Source organism: Heloderma suspectum, chromosome 6 (genome assembly GCF_057233095.1).
Source record: "Heloderma suspectum isolate Gila_16-S chromosome 6, 16-S_ref, whole genome shotgun sequence".
In the NCBI taxonomy this organism is placed as follows: Eukaryota; Metazoa; Chordata; class Lepidosauria; order Squamata; family Helodermatidae; genus Heloderma; species Heloderma suspectum.
This window is the reverse complement of record NC_139463.1, coordinates 82405081-82429166: the sequence shown is the minus strand read 5'-3', so window position 1 is coordinate 82429166 and position 24086 is coordinate 82405081. Positions and strand designations below refer to the sequence as shown.

General features: G+C 45.2%; 3 protein-coding genes across 3 annotated transcripts; 1 reads left to right on the top strand and 2 right to left on the bottom strand.

Moving 5' to 3' along the window:
- Window positions 1-2964: 2964 nt before the first annotated feature.
- LOC146341503 (olfactory receptor 10A7-like) lies at window positions 2965-3921 on the top strand. Its single transcript, XM_084807498.1, has one exon. It carries the CDS (start codon window positions 2965-2967, stop codon window positions 3919-3921), a length of 957 nt encoding a protein of 318 aa, XP_084663624.1.
- Window positions 3922-12942: 9021 nt separating this feature from the next.
- On the bottom strand, window positions 12943-13890 carry LOC146341502 (olfactory receptor 5V1-like). The gene has a single exon (XM_084807497.1). It carries the CDS (start codon window positions 13888-13890, stop codon window positions 12943-12945), a length of 948 nt encoding a protein of 315 aa, XP_084663623.1.
- Window positions 13891-22138: 8248 nt separating this feature from the next.
- LOC146341501 (olfactory receptor 10A4-like) lies at window positions 22139-23104 on the bottom strand. Its single transcript, XM_084807496.1, has one exon. It carries the CDS (start codon window positions 23102-23104, stop codon window positions 22139-22141), a length of 966 nt encoding a protein of 321 aa, XP_084663622.1.
- Window positions 23105-24086: the final 982 nt, after the last annotated feature.

Genomic DNA, 24086 nt, shown 5'->3' with positions numbered 1-24086 from the left:
CTGGCCAACAGCATGCAGGGCACAGCCTGTGCAGAGATCCCTAGTTGTCAGCATGATGATGAATTTGGACGTAGCAGACTCTACAAAGGGTTCATGAGCACTGAGCAGAACTCAGAACTGGCCAGAATGCTCATGATGTCCAAGGACAACAGCAAAAACCATTTCCCCCATTACATACTAAATTGTTGCTATGGTTTGTTCTGTCCTGTATTCTGCTCCTCCTGAATTCAAGCTTAGCGAAGAGCATTTGTAAAGTTCATTCTGAGATTTCAGTTTACCTCCACCTTCAGTCCCTTCTGTTCATTTGCATTCCCCTGATCCCTCTATGTTCCTGATGGACATGTGTGAATTAGGGAGCAAGCTTATGGCCCTTAGGCAGAGTTGGGGACATAGGATTTGTCGGATTCCCAGTGCTGAGGTCGTAGACAGCACTACAACCTCATAGCTGAGAATCAGAACTGCCTGCTCCCTCCTCCTCCCCCTTGCAGCCAGTGGAGAGAACTGCACTGGCTGCCTCTAGGAGCTCACAAACGTCAGCTTGTAGAGGAAGGGAAGCGGGCAGTTCTGTGGCCAGGGAGGGGAGGCGACCAGGGCAGCCAGCTTATGAAGAATCCTCTGGTTGCCCCAGGCTCCCTCCTTTCCCCTGTGTACAGCCCCAGCTAGACAGGCAAAATTGCTGTCTAGCAAAAATGCAGGGTGAGAGGATGATCATAACCTTCCAACTTCGGGGGCTTATGATCATCAAGGGCACAGCCCATGGGACTGTGCCCTTAAGAAAACACTACTTCCTAGAAATCACCCCAAAAACAAACTTGTTGGGATTGTATTGTTTATGGTATTGCTTCAAGGTATGTGTGTGTGTGTGTGTGTAGTAGTAGTAGTAGTAGTAGTAGTTGTAGTAGCAGCAGCAGGCCTGACTAGTAATGTGAAGTAGGAGTGGGGAGAGACAGAGAAATGCATAAACTTAAGGAATTGAAAGTGACAGTAAATTGCACATCCACAGTGACTAATATAAGATTCAGATTTTTTTTAAAAAAAATTAGAACTGTGAAGGAGTGGAAGTATGTGATTATAGTTTGGTTTGGATGTTAAAGGGTTAATACCCTTTTTGTGGTTGCTAAAACCAAATGATCAAAAGTTCAGGCTTTCAGCAAAAGGGAAAGAGCTTTGTCCAGCTTTTTGAAGCTGAAATGTCTCTTCTGAAGGGAAAAAAATGGTTTCAGTTTTGCAAAATGCAGAGGCTTTGAAGACACGTGTGCATAGAGCTCAGTAGAAGGAATTTAGGGTAAAGGTGAGCCCTGTAGATTGCTCAAAGTTACAAGAGAATAAGCTAGCTTTAAGATATAAAAACTAGAGGCCAAAAAAGTGTGATTTTTAGAGGAATCCTAAAACAGAGAAGAAGGTTGAAGGTCTGGAAGGAGAGAAGAAAAAGGATCAAGAAAGAAAGCTGCTTGGGAAAGTTAAGAATTATGACAGTAAGATATTGTTGGGAAGAACTTTGACAAAATAGGGACTGAGTCTTGATAGGAACTAGTTGGATGCATTTCCCCTGATAATTTTCTTACCTTTTTGCTCTTCAGGCTTTTGGTGTGTGTGTACATGTTCATGTGTGTGCATGTGTTGTAACCATTAAGTTGTTGAAACCTGTTTCCTAATAATACTTTTTTATGTAAACATCTAACATTTTCTTAACTGGGTGGTCTCTTTTCTTGTTGGGTTACTCATGCCATGCCTAAAAGCCAAATCCCGCATTATCCTGTAAAGACATCCAAAGGGTTTTAAGGCTGTTTGGTGGAGGAAGCCAAGAAAAATAAACAATCCCACTCATGGTAGTAGAAAGGTAGGGCAAACAGGAGTGTGCCACTCCATCTGGCCTAGGGATGTGTGAACACACCTCATCTCAGGTTCTCTGGGGCCTCGCTGAAGTGCCGCTTCTGCTCCCCCCCCCCGACCCATACTCAGCCTCTCAACAAGCTCAGAGAGTTGCCTGGACTCACTGCGATCCTGTCCAGTGAGCACCCTCCATTTTCCTGCCTTTGTTTTCTGCATCAAAAGGGAGTTTAAAATTTGCATGTTTAACTATGTGCAGTTTGAAGGCTGGGAAAGCTTAATATGTGGAATATTAGAGGCATTATGCCTCCAATATTGTCTGTATTCAGTTTTCCTGGCCCCATACTGTGCATATTTAAATATTAACATTTTTTAAACTCCCTTTTTTTTACAAAGAAAACAAAGGTGGGAGAATGGAGGGTGCTCACTGGAGGGGATTGAGATGAGTCTGGGAGGGCATGAGTGGGCACGAGTGGTGGGCAAGCGAGGACAGTGGCTCATTGGGTGCAGTCTGGCAGTCAAGGTCAGGGGGGCAATGGACACCTGGGCCCAGTTGGGTGTGTGTGACATCCCTAATTTGGCCTGGTCTCCCTTCTACACATGGTTTATGGCATAGCTGGTCCCATGTCAGGAACATTGGAAGCATTCTGATTGTATTGGTTCTGTTTCAGAAATGAATCCAAGTAATTTGGAACTCCTAGAATGAGAAGAAAATAAGATTAGGACAATTTTGCAAGCAAGCCAAGGAGGAATTTTAAAAATGAAAATGAAATGAAAATCTGTCCTAAATGCCAGTTTGAAACTAATTTGACACCAGGTTTCCAGTTTACAGAAAAGAAGAATATTGCCAAAGGAACTACACTCCTTACTGGATGATGATGATGATGATGATGATGATGATGATGATGATAAGATGATGATGATGATGGTGATGGTGATGATTTGGTGAGATATAGGGAATGGAGACAGTGAATTGGATCCAGTCACACTTAAGGCAGACCCACTGAAATAAAGGGGACTTATGTCAATCATGACTAACTTATGTCCCATTGTATTTACATCTGTATTGTACATTCCTGATTAAAGTGATTTTCAGAATCTGTCTTTTCCTCCTCCATATAGGCTATCCATTCTATGGAAGGACTAAGTGAGAATGAGACCAATCTTAATGAGTTCATTCTGGAAGGGTTTTCATATTTAGCTGAGCTGCAAATCTTGCTGTTTTTGGTATTTCTGGTGACATACATGATCACCTTAGTGGGGAACATCCTTATTATTGTGCTTGTAAAACTCAACCCTTCCCTTCAAACTCCCATGTACTTTTTCCTGGTGAACCTGTCACTCTTAGAAATCTGTTACACCACCAGTGTGGTGCCCCAGATGCTGATACATTTGTTAACACAGCATAAAAGCATTTCCAAAGCTGGCTGTGCAGCCCAAATGTACGTCTTCACCATTCTGGGACTGACAGAATGTTGCCTCCTGGCAGCCATGGCATATGACCGCTATGTTGCCATATGCCATCCACTGCATTACACAGCCATCATGAACCGTCAGGTATGCACACAACTGTCAGCTGCATCGTGGATTACTGGCATCTCAGTGGAAGTTGCTCAAACAACATGGATCTTCAGCTTACCCTTTTGTGGTTCTAAACGCATCCAACACTTCTTCTGTGATATCCCACCCTTGGTGAAAATGGCATGCACAGACACCTTCAAAAATGAGATTGTAGTCTTGGCTGTGTCAATACTTTTTATCATGAGTCCATTTTTGCTGATAATCATCTCCTACATCCATATAATTTCCTCCATCATTAAGCTTCCTTCAGCAGAGGGAAGGAGAAAAGCCTTCTCTACGTGCTCCTCACACCTCATAGTTGTGACCTTATTCTATGGGACAGCACTTTTCACTTACCTAAGGCCCAAGTCCAGCTCACCTCCAGGAAGTGACAAAATGATCTCTCTTATGTACACCATTGTGACTCCAGTTCTAAACCCTATAATATATACCCTAAGAAATAAAGAAGTCAAGGGGGCATTTAAGAAGACAGCTGCAAAAATCTTCTCCACACAGAACCCAACCAGTTGAACATGTGAGCAATGGAGTAGCTAAACATGAAGGAAATGCACAGATAAAATAATTGCTGATTAGGAGGCTGTAGCTATACAAATAAGCTCTAGGTCATCAATGTGTTGTTACATGAAGCCATTCTGATTCTCAGATGTTGAAAGGAAGAAAAAAGGATCTCAGTGACACTTGTAAGTTGGTTGAAAAAATACATGGAAGCTACTTATAGCTCATAGTTGTGTGAATCAGCAAAACTCAAGCTTGCCAAAGTTCTTTGAATTCCATCTCGAAGTTCGTTCCGACTCAAGACCGTCTCAGATTGCAAGCTTGGTTTTTTTGTCCTTTCTTGTGAAAATCTGGGAGTATGTTTGTGCATGCCCCCCCAAATGTACACATCAATTCTGTGCATCTTTGAAATGTACACATCAATTCTGTGCATCTTTGAAATGTACACATCAATTCTGTGCATCTTTGAAATGTACACATTCTTCTCCATTTGATTTAAGTGCATTTGTGCACACCTTTCAAAAGGATGCTTTTTTTTCATGCAGAGTTTTCAAATGTACACATGCTGGGAACACAGATGGGAGGGTGGGTGTCCCTGAATCACCTTGCAAGCACAGAACTGTACAGACTTCAACCACAGATTGTGTCTTGAGTCTGTGTTCAATCCAGAAGGTGCAAATTGGGTAAATCCTGATCAAAATGAACTGAAACAAATTTCTCATACATCCCTGTTAGTTCTCATAAAGAATAAATGAGTGGTTAACCTGTTTCTGGAAGGCAGCAATTCAGATTGCATGAAAGTTGAATTATCCCTACAATCATTATCCGCACACAGAACACAAAAACAAACAAACAAAAGATAATTGGGAGAATGTCTGGTACTTGAGATGCTCATTTGTTTTTTTCTCTGTGGAGATTTCTTTTTCTTTTTCCTGAAGCAAAATTCAGCCACATGAACGTGCCATCTAAAACATTGCCTGAAGGTTGAAGTGATTGGGGTGGTATGAACCAGCAAAACCTGAGTGTGTCAGAGTTAGGGATGTACGAAAGGGACTTACCTTGTCCCGCAGCTTTTTTCGCGGTGGGGGGGGAGGTGCTTCGCTTCTCCCCCTGAAGTTCATGCGAGGGGGGGAGGCTTCCCGCCTCGCCCGGCCGAAATTCAGGCCGGGCGGGAGGCGCCCCATCCCTTGCCGGCGAAAGTCAGGCCGGGCAGAAGCACCCCGTCTACCCGGCCGCGAAAAAAACAAAACAAAACACCACCCCCGTGATAGGCTACGTAACGATTAACGTAGCCTATCACGGCTAGATTTGCAAAGTCAGCCGTGATAGGCTACGTTAATCGTCACGTAGCCTATCATGGGTGACTTTGAAAAAAAATGAATGAAATTTAAAAATCAACACATACAGTATCTTTCACATACATAGATTTACACCTTTTTTTTCTTGTTCTCTTGTTCTCTCTCTCTCTCTCTCTCTCTCTCTCACACACACACACACACACACACACACACACAGTTTGTTTCCTAAATGTCTGTTCATGATACATAGAATATAGGCCATTTTTTAAATCAATTTCCACCTGTTACCCCCTACCCTGTGTTCCATAGTTACGTTATCTATTTTTTTCTAGGAAAATTACATTGTCTTGTCTTGGGATATAGCAAAGAAATGATTAAAGAATTCGTTCAACTTGCATTGCTCTTTTTCATTCATGATGTCTTAATTTATTTAAATGTATGCAAACTTAAACTGTCTGTTTACTAGCACTGAGAATAATTATAGCAGAAGGAAGAAAGAGCCTGGAAGGGGGAAATATGCTCTCTCTCTCTCTCTCTCTCTGTCTCTTTCTCTCTTTCTCTCTATCACGCACGCACGCACACACAGAAAAGGATGGTTAGGTCCTTTGGTTTACCTATTTCATGCCTACACAACTAGTAATCCATGAAGTCAAAGTAGGGATGTATGAATCCCTTATCTAGTTCCGGTCGGGGCATCCGCTGGGGGAGTGGAGGCGATCCGTTCCTCCCCCCAGAATCCTCAACAGGGGGGAGGCAATCTGGTACTCCCCCCTGGAATCCTGTCTGTCGGGTTCCACTCCACAGCCATGCTGCGGAGCCGCCGGCTGGCCTGATACACAGCAGGGCCTCCAGCCGCTGCCAGGCTGGTGCAGACACAAATGGCGTCCTGAGTAGGGGATGCCATTTGTGTCCCTACGCTTGCCCTGTGATAGGCTATGTAAATATTTATGTAGCCTATCATAGCTACATAAGCTTATCATAGTACATAGCCTATCATAGCTAAGGCAGGGGCTGCCGCCGCTTCATCCACCGCTGGAGCTGCCACCGGAGCCACCATTGCCGCCACATCCACCACCAGGTAAGTACATCCTGAGGGATTCAGCAGGGTGGCGGGTGTGCAGAAGGCCATTCCGCCATGGACTACTGGAGTCTGTGGCAGAATTCTCCGCCATCCCTAAGTCAAAGGCATCCCATCTAGGGATGTACGAAAGTCACTTACATTTTCGCCTGTGTGATTCACGGTGGGGGGGACGCGCTCCGTCCCTCCCCCCGGAATACTCCCTGGCCAGCTCTGCTCCATGGTGGCTCCGTGGAGCCGCAAGCCAGGGCCGTCCGCAGCTGGAGTTCCAGCCACGGCCGGGCTGCTGCGTACGCAAATGGCAGGCTGCCATGATAGGCTACATAAGTATTTATGTAGCCTATCACGGCAAAGAGCAGGGACGCAAAGGGCAGCCGCTACGCCATTTGCGCCACTGCTCTTTCCGTGATAGGCTACATAAATGTTTACGTAGCCTATCACGGTAAAAGCAGCCATGCAAATGGCGTAGTGGCCGCCATTTGCGTGGTTGTCTTTACCGTGATAGGCTACATAAATACTTATGCAGCTGATCACGGAAAGAGCTGCAGCACAAACGGCATGGTGGCCGCCATTTGCTCCCCTGCTCTTTGCCGTGATAGGCTATGTAAATACTTACATAGCCTATCACGGCAGACTGGCATGACGCAAATGGCGGCGCTACGGCAGCCACCATTGGTGTCCGCAGAAGCCGGCCGTGAGACCAGCTACCACCGCCACCAAAGCCGCTGCCGGAACCGTCGCTGGAACTGCTGCCACCGGAACATCCGCCCCAGGTAAGCTTCGTCTCGGGGGGGATTCCATGGGGTGGCGGGGGGTGGGAGGCCGTTCTGCCATGGGTTTTGCCCATGTAAATATTTATGTAGGCTAAAATGGCAAAAGAAAGGGAACGCAAATGGCGGCCGCCGTAGCCACCGCCATTTGCATCTGCTGTTTTTTTCTTTTTTTTGCTGTGATAGGCTACGTAAATACTTACGTAGCCTATCACGACCTCCGCAGGGACACAAATGGCATCCCTGCATTAGCCTTGATAGGCTAAGTAATTATTTATGTAGCCTATCACGGCTATAATGAGGAAGCGAATGGCAGCCGCAGACGCGGCCACCATTCGCAAAGCAGCGCGAACGGCAGCAGGTAAGTGCTCCTTTTCACGCACCTTTTGTTGGGTGGGGGTCGGGGGGCTTCGTTCTGCCATGGATTTCGGGGGGCCGAATGCACTGGCATTCGGCCTCACCGAGATCCATGGCAGAATTCTCTGACATCCCTACCTGTTTTACTATCTCATGGATAGAGATGGCAGAGAATTCCACCACGGATCTTGGTGAAGCCGAATGCCAGTGCATTCAGCCCCCTGAAATCTGTGGCAGAACGGCCTGCCCCCGCCCCCCCACTGATCCACCCCCGGGACGAGACTTACCTGGGGCGTATCTTCCAGGCGGCACTGGTTCCGGCGGTGGCGGCTGGTCTTCCGACCGGCCACCGCCACCGCCATTTGCAGTCTTGTCGCTTTGTTTATGTTTTGTTTTTACAAGACGTGATAGGCTACGTGAAGACTTACGTAGCCTATCACGTCTGGCTTAAAAAACCACACAAACAAATGCGTACGCAAATGGCGGCGGCTATGTCCGCCACCATTTGCGTTCCTTATTTTTGGCCGTCTTAGTCTACGTAAATATTTACGTAGACTAATACGGCGAAAATAACGGGAATGCAAATAGCGTAGTGGATGCTATTTGCGCTCCCCCTTATTTTTGCCGTCTTAGTCTATGTAAATATTTACATAGACTAAGATGGCCAAAAATAAGAAACGCAAATGGCGGCGGCCGTAGCCGCCTCCATTTGCGTATGCGCGTTTTGTTTTTGTTTTTTTAAGCCAGACTTGATAGGCTATGTAAGTCTTTACGTAGCCGATCACAGCTGACTACAGGGACGCAAACAGCGGTGGCTACGGCCGCCACCACTTGCATCCCTGCTTGCCAGCAGCCAGAAGTTGCTCCCTGCTAACCAGCGGCCGGAAGTCGCTTACCTGGCTCTGCCGGGTTCCACTGGGGGGGGAGAGGCGCCCCGTCACTCCCGCCGGAATCATTCTTTTAGATAAATAGCAGCCCCCCCACTGTTATTTGCTGCTATTGGTTAATCCCCCCTCTCCCCCCATATGCCATGGACCTGATCTTGATTCCCACCCACTGCTAATATTTAATAAACAAAACAGAATCCCTGACATGTGGGTGATGTAGACCTTCTCCTGTCACCCCCTCCCAGGCCACAAAACACCGGGTGGGTGAGGTGAGGTGAGGTGGCCTTACAGGTTGCCCTTATCCCCCTGCTGGGGCCACAAATCCCAGAGTAGGCCTCAGGCATCACCTGTCACCAAAACACTGCCTCTGAATGCTCACCATCCCTGTTCTCATCAGCATTGCCTGTCCCCAGCAGCTTACCTGGAAAATGTGACCAATAAACTGACCATCAAATAAAGCCAAATTCACCTACTTCACCCATTTACAGTTAGGGATGGGAGGAATCCCTACTTTTTGTTTCAGGGGGGGGTCTGTGGGGGGGAGGCGATCCGTCCCTCCCCCTGGAATCCTCGCCGGCTGGCTCCAGTCCATGGCAATTCCGCGGAGCCGCTGGCCGGCTCTGGAGCGTCAGCAATATGGCCCGGCCAACCAGACTGTGAGCCAAAAATTTCTACTTGGCCCCCCAAAGGGCAACCAGCAGAAACACACTGCAATAGGGGTGGGGCAGGAGGGAGCTGTACTTCCAAGAGTGATTGAGGAGGGGCTCAGACAACTAAAAGCACCTCTCGGGCCCATTCCCCCCCAGTGGCACCACCTGAGACTGCCAATGGTGGTCTCCTACATATCTTCCCTCCCTTGCCACCTGAAACGCCCCCCGCAGTCAGGCAAGCCACATGTGAGGTAGGGCATTTTCTTTAAAATAATTTGCAAAGATTTATTATGTGTTCTATTTATGATGTGTGTTTTTAAAAACAAACAAACAAACAAAAACATAGAGACATCAAACCAGAAGCATACATATTTTTAGTTAATAGTTGCAGATGGCATCTTCACAATAATGGATGACAGTGTAATATTTGAAATATGTAACAATACAAAAACATAGTATCTTATTTTAATAAGACAGAGAGGGAAGCTTTGAGTTTTTATGGAACATTCTGGAATATTTCTGGTGGTAAACAGAGATAGAGACTCTAACTGAAAACAAACAAACATATAACCCATGTTTACATCACTCCAAAGGTTACAGAAAGCATCACTTATAGTGAGTAGGTCAGCACTGGATAAAACAAGATGGAGCTTTCACCTCTGGTCAATGCCAGCATGTTTCCAAGAGCAAATATGAAGCAGCTCCAAGGCCAATGGGGCAGAATCCCATCAATGGCAGCATCTAGAGGGCACTGCTGCCTTCCTATTTCTTCCCCACAACAACAGCTTCTCCTTTGGTCAATATTGCAGAATTTGCCAGCAGAACCATATGGACCAAAATTGGTTGGCCAACTTCAGTGAGTCATATCTCTCTAATACTTAAGGACATTGGGCTGGATCCAGAGTTTGTCATACTTAGAGTAGGCCCACTGAAAGCAATGGGATTTGAGTTAGTCATGACTAACGTTAGACCCATTGATTTCAGTGGGTCTATTCTAAGTATGACTAACTCTGGATCTAACCCATTGGTTTCATCCTCAGTCAAGGCACTGTCAACAAGTTTTACTTACCAGTGACTTTGTCAGCTACTGAAAAATAAGGTTCTGTAAAGATGGGGGCAATGACTAGAAGCCAAGTGGTGTGGGGCAGATCAGGCCTTTGGATAGAAGACCACCATTTCAAAGCATGATGCTAATTCCCAGGTTTAATTTTTTTCTCTTAAAAACAGAAAAGATGGGAGAGATGATCCACTAAACTCAATCTGAATCATCATGACCCAGATTCTTTCTTTCTTTCTTTCTTTCTTTCTTTCTTTCTTTCTTTCTTTCTTTCCTTTCTGCCTTTCTTTCTTTCCTCCCTCCCTCCCTCCCTTCCTTCCTTCCTTCCTTCCTTCCTTCCTTCCTTCCTTCCTTTTATTTACATTTATATACCACTTTCCACAAAGGGTACAAAGCAGTGAACAAAAAATTCAGTGTGATAAAAAAACAACAATAAATATATCAATGAAAACAACACACAATACAAATTAATCAGCCATAAAACCACACATTCTGCTGTGTGCTATAAGCCATAGCTGGTTGGCTCCACTTCAGAGAAAGCCTGTGTGAAGAGCTGAGTCCTAAGAAGACATCTGAATGTCATAACTGTGGGGGCCTGCCTAATGCCAATTGGTAGAGTGTTCCAGAAAGTGGGTGATGCAACACTAAATGTTCTCCTGCAAGTGATGCTGAAGTGAATCTCAGGAGCATGTGGCACCCAAGATTGTTGTTGCTCCTGATGCTCATAATCATATCATCATCATTGCTGTTGTCATTGTCGTCATTGTCGTCATCATCATTGCAGCCTGGATTATTCAGCAACAAGTTAGGGCAGACCTTTGTGACTGGTACTGTTACCTACCAAGCTGAATCCAGCTCCCCAGCTATGTATTTTGTCTTTGTAGGTACTGGACACTTACACCCCCATCCCACCCAATCTAAGGAAGGCAGAAAAAAATGAGATTTAATTAAAGCCCTGATAGGTAAGTACACATCACTTTTCATAAGTGGGCTCATAAGTTGTTCAGCCCTCATTTAGGGCCATATTTAACTTACTGGATACTATGTAGGGATGTTGCAGGAGTCTAAGAGGGGGACAAAATCTGGTGGAACACCTTCCCCCCCCCCCACACACACATACTGGCTGAGCCACCATGCTTACCAGATCCAGTCTATTTTTGAAGAGCAAATCACCTTTTCCCCAATTCATTTGATAGCTGGTAATTTCTTTTACTGTTTGGAAACAGAGGACCAGTAATAGGAGTTCCTTATATTGATGGGGCTGAGCAAAGGAAATTTGCTTCTGTTAGACCTTCACACATAAGTCACCCAATGAGATACAAATAGAATTGCCATCAGATTTTGCCTACCATAATATTCTGTCTTTCTGAGGAACATTTGAATGTTTCTAGTCAGGCAAAACTAGTGATGGCATGGGTGACCAATTCCTTCCTGGAATCTGGCAGAACTGCCCTTGCCCTCACCCCCGAGCACTGGTCACTGAGCCCCTGCCCCTGCTTGCCCCCTGTCACTCTCGGAAAACAGACTGCACTCACCCCGGTGGCCTCATCAAACTTCGTGGTCACCATTTTTTGATAAATAAAATGGCAACTGCAAAATGCACATATTTGTGAATGCGTATATTTGCAGTTGTGAAAACATGCGTTTTGCAAATGCATGTATTTGTGTATGCACAAAAATGCACTCTTTTGCAAAAATGTGCATTCCCACACATACGCAAATATTTGCATTTTGTGATCACTAGGGATGTACGAATCCCTTACCTCGCCATCCCCGGGGGGTCTGCAGTGGGGGGGAGGCAATCCATTCCTCCCCCCTGGAATCCTCACCAGCTGGCTCTGCTCTGTGGCAATTCTGTGGAGCCACCAGACGGCTCCGAAGCCCCAGCAATATGGCCGCCATTGCCATATCGCTGGCTGGACTAACTAACTGCAGATGCAAATGGCCTCCAGCATAACCAAATATGACATTTGCATCCCTGCTCTTTGAGGTGATAGGCTACATAAAGATTTACATAGCCTATCACATCAGGCTCTGCCAGCAATGACTTCACGACAGAGGAGGAGGTAGGAGAGCTGATCCTCCATGGACTTGGGGGGGGCAGATTCAATAGAATCCAGCCTCACTGGGGTCTGTGGAGGATTTCTCCAAGATCCCTAGCGATCATCATTTATTTTCAAAAAATTGTGATTGCAGAGCTTGAGGAGTCTACCAGGGTGAGTGTGAGCTGCTTGCTGAGTGCAGGAGGGGCTCGAGTGTCATCCAGGGACTGGTAAGTGGGGGCAGGGGGTGGGTGGGCACCCGGAGAACCCAGATGGTGGTGGGTTCACACATCCCTAGAAAACAAACCAGTGAGACATTTTCATAGAAGCCAAACTAATTGACATAAGCATTTAAGCCTGCTGAGGTCTTGTAGATCTCCAACAGTGCCCCTTAATCCTCTTAATTATTCTGCCTCAGGATTTGTCTGCAACACTACATCATGGTACTCGCAAAGCACTGAATCACCTTTTTGAAATAAAGTGGGTCTAAATAATTAATTGCATTTTGAGTATATTTTGGATGAGAAACAAAGAGACAAAGAATCCAGCAGGTTTGTGAATACAAAACTCAAAAAGAGGCACATTATTTATTACTATTTAAAAACATTTTGCAGGGGCTGTTGGAATTCAGTGCCCTATAAGACCAGAGTACCAGTTAGTCCAAAGAAAGTTTGTTTGTTTGTTTGTTTCTATACTGCCCAAGGCCCAAAGCTTTAAAGTAAGTCACCTAGGCAAGGCAGAGGAGACAGTTCCGGCACTTCTTCTTACTTGGTATTAAGTAAATGTAATTCAGTGTCCTTCAGTTCATATCACCAGAGAGGTAATGCAAAAGTTTGTTCCATGAAAATGCCCATGGTCTTCTATAGATCTTTGTCTCTTTACCCACATTTTGATGTCTTAGCTAAAGAATGTTCTGTCACCCATCAGCTTCCTCATTGCCAATTTCACTTCCTTGTTCCGTAGGCTGTAAATGACAGGGTTGAGAGTTGGTGTTAAGATGCTGTATAGCACCCCCACAAGCTGGTCCTTTTCCAGGGAGTAGCTGGAGGTAGGCCGGACATATGTAAAGATGCTGGAGCCGTAGAACAGAATCACAACGGTGAGATGTGATGTGCAGGTGGAAATGGCTTTGTGATGCTGTCCTTTCTGATGGTTGCTCCAAATGGCATGAAGGATGAATACATAGGAGATCAGAGTGAAGAAGAAAGGGCTAAGTCCAACAAATACACCCACAGTGAGAAGGGCAACTTCGTTCATTGTTGTGTCGGAGCATGAAATACTCAGCAATGGAGGGATGTCACAGAAAAAGTGATTAATTTCATTGGACTGGCAGAAAGACAGCCTGAATGTGAGTGTGGTGTGGAGAGAAGCATTGAGGAAGCCACAAGCCCAGGATATGGCAGCCAGCAGAAGACAAATCCATTTATTCATGAGTCTGCCATAGAGCAATGGGCGGCATATAGCAAAGTAGCGATCCAGGGCCATAGTGGCCAGAAGGAAACCCTCAGTGCCCACTAAGGCAACAAGGAAATACAACTGTGAAGCACAGCTCATTTTGGAAATGCCTGCAGATTCAGCCCAGAGATCTCTTAGCATCTTGGGGACAGTCACAGAGATGTAACAAACGTCAAGGAAAGAGAGGTTGCCAAGAAAGAAATACATGGGGGTGTGGAGAGAGTGACTCAACACAGCTGCGGTGATTAGGAACAAGTTTCCTAAGACGCAAATGGTATACACAGTAAGAAAGAGGATGGCGAGGAAGCTCTTTCCTTGTTTAATATTTTTAAAGCCCAGGAGTATGAATTCCATGACAACTGTTTGATTCTCAGTGTAGGTTGACCTCATGATGCTGAAACTGAACATTATATATTCAAGTATGATATTCAAGTCATTTCAATGCTATTTTTTGCCTGGAACAATTTTGCTATATGGTTGTAGCTGAATCATTACTACCATGACTACTGTGCATTGATTATTGTAATGCAGCTATTGTGCAAACTGCAGGTAGGAGTATACAGCGCCCCACCTTTTGATATTCCAAACACTTGACGCCATACGCCAGTTTGAACACAGAGCGAGCTTCTTCAGAATAAACATCCATAGGGTTGCATAGTAAGTCTGTAAGTTTTCCACTTTTCCCAATTACTTTCATTTTGTTTCAGGTCCAGATAGCTTACACCAGGCTTCTTTGTTTCTCCATGTTATGGATTGTGCCCGGGTCTTAGAAGATCTTTGGCTTTATCCGAATTAACAGAATATAGCCTACTGGCTAAGGACTAAACTACACATTACATTAAATGTGCGATTGCATTTAACATGTCAGGGATTCTGTTTTGTTTATTAAATATTAGCAGTGGGTGGGAATCAAGATCAGGACCACGGCATATGGGGGGAGAGAGGGGAGATTAACCAATAGCAGCAAAAAAACGTGGGAGGGGGCGTCATCAGGAATATGGCATGAAGGAAAGTATTAGTCCTATCCCACCATGTTACAGCCCTGAAAACTGTCTCCTGTGGCTGCTATTTATCAAAAAGAAAACCCAGACATATTAAGTGTGACCAAACATTTAATGTAACACACACTGTGTAATCCCACACTTTCTGTTGCTCTCAGAGCATTAAACCTCACCCCTTTGATGTCAGACAGGAGGCATTCAGGTTCCAAATTATCCCAGTTTAGTTAAGGAGCAGGAAGCCTGGCTCATCACTGAGATCGCAGAAAAATGCCATGTTTAAATATAGTACTGTCTTTACATCAGCGCTTTTAACTCACCCATGTTTTAAGATTGTAGTGCACTCTAAAGTCTTTAGGTATTCCTGCAGCAAGTCCTCCAATTGCTCTTTCATCCTGTCCTCTTGTCTTACTAGAATAGCTTCTCTTAGCAGGCAGAAATAGGTGATCTTCCAACTCACCATTGGGCTTACTCCATCCAGAAAAATAAAGATTTCTAGGTCCCTCTCATTTCATTTTTCTACAGTCTTACTCTGCACCACTCAATACCAACGCACATTTCATTTCAAGGATGTAGCAAGCAGCTACATCTTTTCTTTCTCTCTCTCTTTACTCTAGTGTAAGTGCAGGGTTCCCAATCTGACTAGCATGTGAGATGAAGGGGCTTTAACCGCTTCCTCCCTAGTGTGGTCCCAATCTGGAAACCCCACCCCCAACCTGTACTTGCAAAATATTTTGCCAAATAGGGATGGATCCATCATCTGAACTATCAGAGTTTGTCTTGGTAATATTTCTACCCATTGTCTGTTAGATTATAGTGATGGGTGAATCTGTCAGTTTTGTTTTGTTTTTAAATCACATGTTATTTCTCTCCCCAAAATGAAGAACTTTGCCTATTTCTGTAAATTCTTATCAAAACCACACTGAAACAACATTCTCACCAATTCCTTTTAGATTAGAAATATATATCACTGCAAAGCTCCTTTGTTTTGGAAGCATCTTCAAGACCTGGTGATGAGATCTGTATAGACTATAGAAACTGCCCAAAACAGACCTTTTGGGGCACTAGACATCTATCAAATAAGAAGCTTGGAGACTGATCTGTGTCTTATGTTTCAAGTATAAACAAGCGCTTACTTATGGAAGATAGCTGATTGTGATCAATATAACATCTTTTCCAATCATGGACTTTGTGGAGTTCTGAAATTGCTATGGCTGTCCAACTGCTGATATATTTTACTATGTGCTGGTGTGCATGTGTGGGATATAAAACTTTTCACATAGGATTTTGAAATGTACAAACCTGTTCCCTAAAGAGATCATTAGCTTAAGCATATCATTGTCCCCAGAGCAAGCTGAAATCATTGTTTTGGATGTAAAATGTTCATTTGTCATAGGAAACAAAATCATTAACTATAAAGGAACTTGGACGCCAATTATCTTAGATCATTCACATCCATGAGATAGTAAAACAGGATATGGTGTCGAAGTCCTTGTTTTGAACTGAGCTTGATCAAAATTGAACATCTGAAATAAAATGTAAAGTAAACATTGTTATGAAATGTGAATTATCCAGTGAAATGGCCTTCCATCCTGGGTGGAAGAGAGTAAGAAGGGTTAGGCAATGGTACTTCTAATTGCCATCATTCAGTAGCTCACCTGAGGTCCAGCTGCTCCAACAGGCTCCTCCATTTCTACCTTTGAACAGTGACAAGACCTGCCATCCTCGGTGGAAGGGAGTATGAAATGCACAGTTAGGCAAAGAGACATCTAACTGCCATCACTTGGGAGGAGTGCATTAGGAGGAAAGTCAATGGGAATAGTCACAATGACCTAATGAGAGAACTGGAGTGGTGGTGTGGAGGAGGATAAATTACCACAAGAAATGCCAGATGTGGGACAGCAGCACCTGGGTCATTATATTTGATTTATTTTTAATGTTTAAGCCATATTAGATCAAAAGCGAATAAATTTTATTTGCTGCCATACTACCAGGCCTTTATAGAGAAAATTTTTAAATTGTTTTCTTGCTATTAGGACTAGAACTACACAACTGGCAATAGCACAAGCCAAGCACAACCTACTAGCCATGTATTGTGACCCGCCATAGCTCTCGTTTTTAAGGTCCCCAGTAGACTGCAAAAACAGGGTATTATTGAGTGATAATGTGACATAATGATTGGCATGTCACACTAGGCCAAGAAGACCACAGATCAAACCTGTGAAGTTGTGAATATAAAATGTGTGTGTGGGCAAGGAGCTTTTTATGCTGCCCTGAGCCACTTGGCGCAAGGGTAAGTTAAATATAATAAACACAATAAATAAATATTGAGTACTTGATGGACTACAATACATGGCTGATGGGATGCCTTTGGCTTTATGGATTACAAGTTGTGTAGACATGAAATAGGTGAAAAAAAGGAACTAATCATCCCTTTTTTCTTGTGTGTGTGTGTGAGAATGAGAGAAAGAGAGAGAGAGAGAGAGGGAGGGAGGGAGGGAGGGAGGGAACAAGCGACCGAGAGAGAGATTTTCCCCCTTCCAGGCTCTTTTATTCCTTCTGCTGTGATTCTTTTCAGTGCCAGTAAACAGACAGTTTAAGTTTGCATACATTTAAATAAATTAAAACCTGAATGCAAAAAGTGCAACGGAAGTCGAATGAGTTCTTTAATAATTTCTTTGCTATATCCCAAGATAAAACAATGCAATGTTCCTTGGCCATAACATGACTATAGAACACAGGGTAGGGGGTAATGGGTGGAAATTGAGTAAAAAGAAGAAAAAAGAAGACCTATATACTATTTCTCATAGAGAGATGTTTAGGAAGCAAACTCTATGTGTGTGTGTGTGTGTGTGTGTGTGTGAGAGAGAGAGAGAGAGAGAGAGAACAAGAGAAAGATAGAAAGATGTACATCTACGGATGTGAAAAATGTGTTGATTTGTAAATTTCATTTGTTCATTCATTCATTGTATTTCTCTACTGCTCCATAGTCAAAGTTCTCTCAGAGGTTCACAATTATTATTATTATTTTTTTAAGGGTTGTACAATGCTTCATCCCAAGGCCTGAACCCTGATTCAAAGCAGGCTGCTTCAGGCCAGTTCGTTCCCCTTCCTAGGCAAGGCGGAGGGGTATGAAGCAGTCCGGAGCAGGTCAGGGGCTCACCGAAGTGCTCAGTGTGCTTCAGAGCTTCGGACCTCGGCACATCCCCCCCCGCCCAGCCCCCCCCACCCAGCCCCCCCAAAGCCCAGCCCTCCCCAAAGCCTAGCCCCCCCCCCGGTGCCACTAGGTCCTTATCTGAGCCACCTTCCCCACTGCTGCCACAACCTCCACCTTCTCCTTGCCACTGCTGCACCACTGCCTTCTTCCTCTTCTCTGTCGCTGCATCACCACCACTGTACTGTCTTCGCCATCACCATCATTGCCACTGCCCACTGCTGCCACCACCGCTGCTGTCTTCACTGCTGCCCACACGTCCCTGGGCGTCAAGGCCTCAGGAGCTGGCAGCGGGCGGTGGCAGGTGGCGGCAGGCGGCAGCAGTGCATCACTCCTGCTTTTGCCGTTGCCACGCCACTACCACCTCCTGAAGCTTGGCCACATGGGGACTCTTCTTGCAGGAGGCACCATTTTTAAAATGGCAACTTCCTGGAACTTCCAGAATGTTGCCATTTTAAAAATGGAGGCTCCCTGCAAGAAGACAACAAGTCACCTCACGTCCAGGCTTCAGGAAATGGCGGTGGCAGTGGCTGGCAGTGACGAAGACGGCAGCAGTGGTAGGGATGGCGGAGAATTCCATCACGGATTTCAGTGAGGCCGAATGCACGGGCATTTGGCCCCCCAAAACCCATGGCAGAACAGCTTCCCATCCCCTACCCCCACTGCAGAATCTTCCCCGGGATGGAGCTTACTTGGGGCGGATGTTCTGGCGGCAGTGGTGACTCCGGCGGCAGCTCTGGCAGTGGTGGCGGCAGCTGGTCTGTCGGCTGGCTGGCTGCTGTGAACTCAAATGGTGGCTGCCCAGGCTGCCTTGATAGGCTATGTAAGTATTTACATAGCCTATCACGGCAAAGGCAGCCATGCAAATGGCGGCCACCATACCATTTGCGTAGCTGCCCTTGCCATGATAGGCTACGTAAATCCTTACGTAGCCTATCACAGCAAACTAAAAAAGAAAAACCATGTATGCAAATGGCAGCAGCTACGGCAGCCACCATTTGTGTTCCTTTTTTTCTGCTGTTTTAGCATACGTAAATATTTATGTAAGCTATTACAGCGAAAAAAAGGAGAATGCAAATAGTGTAGTGGGCGCTATTTGCATTCCCCTTTCTTTTGCCGTAATAGCTTACATAAATATTTACATAGGCTAAAACGGAGGGGGAAAAAGGGAATGCAAATGGCGCCCACAACGCTTTTTGCATTCCCCCTTTTTTTTTGCTGTAATAGCTTACGTAAATATTTACGTAGTGTAAAACAGCGGAAAAAATGGAATGCAGATGACAGCCACCGTAGCCGCCACCATTTGCGTACGTGGTATGTTTTTTTTCCAGGAAGGCTGCCCAGCTGCCAGATGTCTGGCTGCGGGAGGCCCCGGCTGGTGGCTCTGCAGAATCTCCGTGGAGTGGAGCCAGCTGGATGAGGATTTCGGGGGCAGGTGCAGAGCACCTCCCCCCCACAGCGAATCACCCCATCAGAAAGGTAAGTGACTTTCGTACATCCCTAAGCAGTGGTGGCGGTGGCACAGAAGAAGGCATCACGGCACAATGGAGAATGTGGCAGTGGCAACAGCAGAGGGGGAGGAGACCAAGGTAAAGTGCTGGTGGGGTGCATGGGTGCGTGCGTGGGACCTGAAGTGGGGTTCACCATCCAAACACCTCTTCGGGTTCAGGGCCGAGGCAGGTTGGGGGCCCCTCGAATCTGCCCGAGCTGATTGGGCCTGCCTCAGAAGCCACAAAGTGGCTCCCGCGTTGGATCGGGGGGTCCCCGCACAGCCCTAACCCCCCATTAAAATGCATTATATGAAGTATAAAACCATGTAATGACATAGAACAAACAACACACACATTGACTCAACATATTTATATAATCTTACCCAATTTGCCCCACCAAAAACTGAATGCAGACATGAACAAAAATTGTGATCAAGAATCCACATCTTTGCGAGCTTGGGATCTGATTTCTGTACATTTACAAGCATGTGATCACATTTGCACAAACCCAAAACATGCATTTGAAAGATACATACATTTGAAAAAACTGCATGAAAAATAAGTACATTTTTAAAAAATGTACAACGCATATTCTAGTCAATGGAAGGAAAAAAATAATCCTTTTGAAAAATGCACACATTTAGAAAAAATCATACAGAAATATGTATGAATTTCAATGTGAGGCAGGGGGAAAACTTGTGATCTGATACATTCCCGAGTCAGAACTAGGGATGGACGAAAGGGACTTACTCGTCCCGCAGCTTGCTTCGCAGTGGGGGGGAGGCGCTTCGGTTCTTCCCCCGAAGTTCATGCGAGGGGGGGAGGCGCCCCGCCTCGCCTGGCCGAAATTCAGGATGGCGGGGAGGCGCCCCATCCCTCTCTGGCAAAATTCAGGCTAGGTAGGAGCGCCCCGTCTACCCGGCTGCGAAAAAAAAAGTAAAAAAAAACAAACCACACACACCCGTGATAGGCTACGTAACGATTTACGTAGCCTATCATGGCTAGATTTCCAAAGTCAGCCATGATAGGCTACGTAAATCATCACGTAGCCTATCACGGGTGTCTTTGGAAAAAAAAAAGTGCGTACGCAAATGGCGGCGCCCATGGGGCGCCACCATTTGCATTCCTTATTTTGGCATGTCTACGTAAAGATTTACGTAGACTACGGTGAAAATAAGGGCAACGCAAATAGCGTTCCCTTATTTTTGCCGTAGTCTACATAAATCTTTACGTAGACTAGACGTGCCAAACTAAGGAACGCAAATGGCGGTCCCCATGGGAGCCACGGGTGTGTGTGTGTGTTTTACTTTTTTTTTCGCAGCCGGGTAGACGGGGCGCTCCTACCCAGCCTGAATTTTGCTGGTGAGGGATGGGGCGCCCCCCCCCCACTGAAATGCCGCCGAAACACCGCCGGGACCCGCTGCCGAGAGGGACATTCGCCAAAGCTAAGTCCCATCCCGGGGGGGCGGGGGGCCGGCGGAGAATTTCTCCACCAATTTCGGGGGGCCGAATGCACTGGCACTCGGCCTCCCCAAGATTCATGGAGAAATTCTCTGACATCCCTAGTCAGAACAAGCTTTCAGGTGGAAATTGGAGAACTTTGACAAGCTCAGGTTTTGCTGGTTCATACAACCCTAATCAGTTCAACCTCCAGGCGATGTGTTAGTTCCCCGGCTGTGGAATGAGCTCCCTAGTGAGGTTCCCGTGGCACCTACATTGTATTCCTTTCAGCACCAGGTGAAGACCTTTTTATTTTCCCAGGCATTTTAGCATTTTAGCTTTCTAGACTTTGCTGTTTTAAATCTGTATTTTAAATTCCTGCATTGCTGCTAGGTTTTATTGTGGTTGTATAGTTATATTGTGGTTTTAATGTTCTATATGTTTATATTATTTTATTGTGTGCTATTTGGTTTTAATTTTTGTGAACAGCCCAGAGAGCTTCAGATATTGGGTGGCATAGAAATGAAATGAATGAATGAATGAATGAATGAATGAATGAATAGTTGGCAGGTGGCTGTTCATGGGGCTGAATCTTGCTTCAGGAAGAAACAAAACGAAACAAAACAAAAACACCTCCACAAAGAAAAAAAATGGCTATGTCGAGGAGCAGACATTCTCCCAATTATCTTTTTTCTCCTTCCTCCCACCCCCCTGTGTGCAGCTATCAATTGTACAGATAATTCACCTTCCATGGAATTTAAGCTGCGGCCTTCCAGAAGCAAGTGTACCACTCATCTACTCTTTATGAGAACTAAAACAGATGTATGAGAAATTTGTTTCAGTTCATTTTGATCAGGATTTACCCAATTTGCACCTTCCAGACTGAACACAAACTCAAGACACAATCTGTGGTTGAAGTCTGTACAGTTCTGTGCTTGCAAGGTGATTTGGGGACACCCACCCTCCCATCTGTGTTCACAGCATGTGTACATTTGAAAACTCTGAATGGGAAAAAAAAAGCATCCTTTTGAAAAGTGTGCACAAATGCACTTAAATCAAATGGAGAAGAATGTGTATATTTCAAAGATGTGCAGAACTGATGTGTACGTTGGGGGGGCAGCATGCACAAACATACGCCCAGCTCTTCAAAAGAAAAGACAAAAAACCAAGCTTGCAATCTGAGACGGACTTGAGTCCCAATGAACTTCGAGATGGAATTTGGAGAACGTTGGCAAGCTTGAGTTTTGCTGATTCATGCACCTATGACCTATAAGTGAATCTGGTCTCAATATTTATTAACTAAAGCATCCATAATTTGATTTCAACCAACTTACAAGTGTCACTGAGATCCTTTTTTCTTCCTTTCAATATCTTAGAATCAGAATGGCTTCATGTAACAACTCACTGATGACCTAGAGCTTATTTGTATGGTTACAGCCTCCTAAACAGCAATTATTTTATCTGTGCATTTCCTTCATGTTTAGCTACTCCATTGCTCACATGTTCAAACTGGTTGGGTTCTGTGTGGAGAAGATTTTTGCAGCTGTCTTCTTAAATGCCCCCTTGACTTCTTTATTTCTTAGGGTATATATTATAGGGTTTAGAACTGGAGTCACAATGGTGTACATAAGAGAGATCATTTTGTCACTTCCTGGAGTTGAGCTGGACTTGGGCCTTAGGTAAGTGAAAAGTGCTGTCCCATAGAATAAGGTCACAACCATGAGGTGTGAGGAGCACGTAGAGAAGGCTTTTCTCCTTCCGTCTGCTGAAGGAAGCTTAATGATGGAGGAAATTATACGGATGTAGGAGATGATTATCAGCAAAAATGGACTCATGATAAAAAGTATTGACAAGGCCAAGACTACAATCTCATATTTGAAGGTGTCTGTGCATGCCATTTTCACCAAGGGTGGGATATCACAGAAGAAGTGTTGGATGCGTTTAGAACCACAAAAGGGTAAGCTGAAGATCCATGTTGTTTCAGCAACTTCCACTGAGATGCCAGTAATCCACGATGCAGCTGACAGTTGTGTACATACTTGATGGTTCATGATGACTGTGTAGTGCAGTGGATGGCATATGGCAACGTAGCGGTCATATGCCATGGCTGCCAGGAGGCAACATTCTGTCAGTCCCAGAATGGTGAAGACGTACATTTGGGCTGCACAACCAGCTTTGGAAATGCTTTTATGCTGTGTTAACAAATGTATCAGCATCTGGGGCACCACACTGGTGGTGTAGCAAATTTCTAAGAGTGACAGGTTCACCAGGAAAAAGTACATGGGAGTTTGAAGGGAAGGGTTGAGTTTTACAAGCACAATAATAAGGATGTTCCCCACTAAGGTGATCATGTATGTCACCAGAAATACCAAAAACAGCAAGATTTGCAGCTCAGCTAAATATGAAAACCCTTCCAGAATGAACTCATTAAGATTGGTCTCGTTCTCACTTAGTCCTTCCATAGAATGGATAGCCTATATGGAGGAGGAAAAGACAGATTCTGAAAGTCACTTTAATCAGGAATGTACAGTACAGATGTAAATACAATGGGACATAAGTTAGTCATGATTGACATAAGTCCCCTTTATTTCAGTGGGTCTGCTTTAAGTGTGACTGGATCCAATTCACTGTCTCCATTCCCTATATCTCACCGAATCATCACCATCACCATCATCATCATCTAGGTATGTCAGAGAATTCTGCCACAGACTGAAATGGGATCGAATTCCCTTCAGTCCGTGCCACGGAATCCTCTGAGGAACGGCACCACGAGGTCCTGCGGAGCCAGCAGTCATGCGGCTTTTTTTTCGTCGCCTGCAAAGAGTCGCGGAATTTTCGTAAATAAAAACGCAGTGTAGTATGTTCAGATAATAAATATGTGCTCACCATCTTGTTTGTTGGTGTTCTTTTTCAGTTGAAATCCTCCGTCTCCATTTACTTTCAGCCAAAACACTTCCTCCTCCTAGGGGCTTCCCAAAACATGGCTGTCCTAGGTGTGGCTGAGCGATGCACTTTTTGTTGAAAGTGATGCTGTTTGAAAGAAAGAAAAAACCTTTTAAAACGACCATGCCAGTCCTGAAGCCCTGCACGAGGTATTACTCTCCCTGCTAAGCTTTGTATTTCCACATCCAGCACTGTTGATGTTGTGAGGCTAAAATGGAGAGGAGAACCAACTCTGTGCATGACTACTCAGAAGTAAGTCTTATTGAGTTCAATGTGACTTACTCCTACACATGTCAGCACCCCATTTATCCCCAGCTCAGCTTTGTATTTCCACATTAGGGGTGCACGAAAGTCACTTGCCTGGTCTCGCAGCTTTTCGCGGTGGGGGGGAGGCGCTTCGCTGCTCTCCCCGCGAAGTTCAGGCCGGGGGGGGGAGGCTTCCCACCTCACCCAGCCGAATTTCAGGCCGAGGAGGAGGTGCCTCGCCTCACCCGGCCGTGA

What these genes read in the sequence shown, in the direction of transcription:
- LOC146341503 (XM_084807498.1), top strand. Translation starts at nt 2,965, where the DNA reads ATGGAAGGACTAAGTGAGAATGAGACCAATCTTAATGAGTTCATTCTG.
- LOC146341502 (XM_084807497.1), bottom strand. Translation starts at nt 13,890, where the DNA reads ATGAGGTCAACCTACACTGAGAATCAAACAGTTGTCATGGAATTCATA.
- LOC146341501 (XM_084807496.1), bottom strand. Translation starts at nt 23,104, where the DNA reads ATGGAAGGACTAAGTGAGAACGAGACCAATCTTAATGAGTTCATTCTG.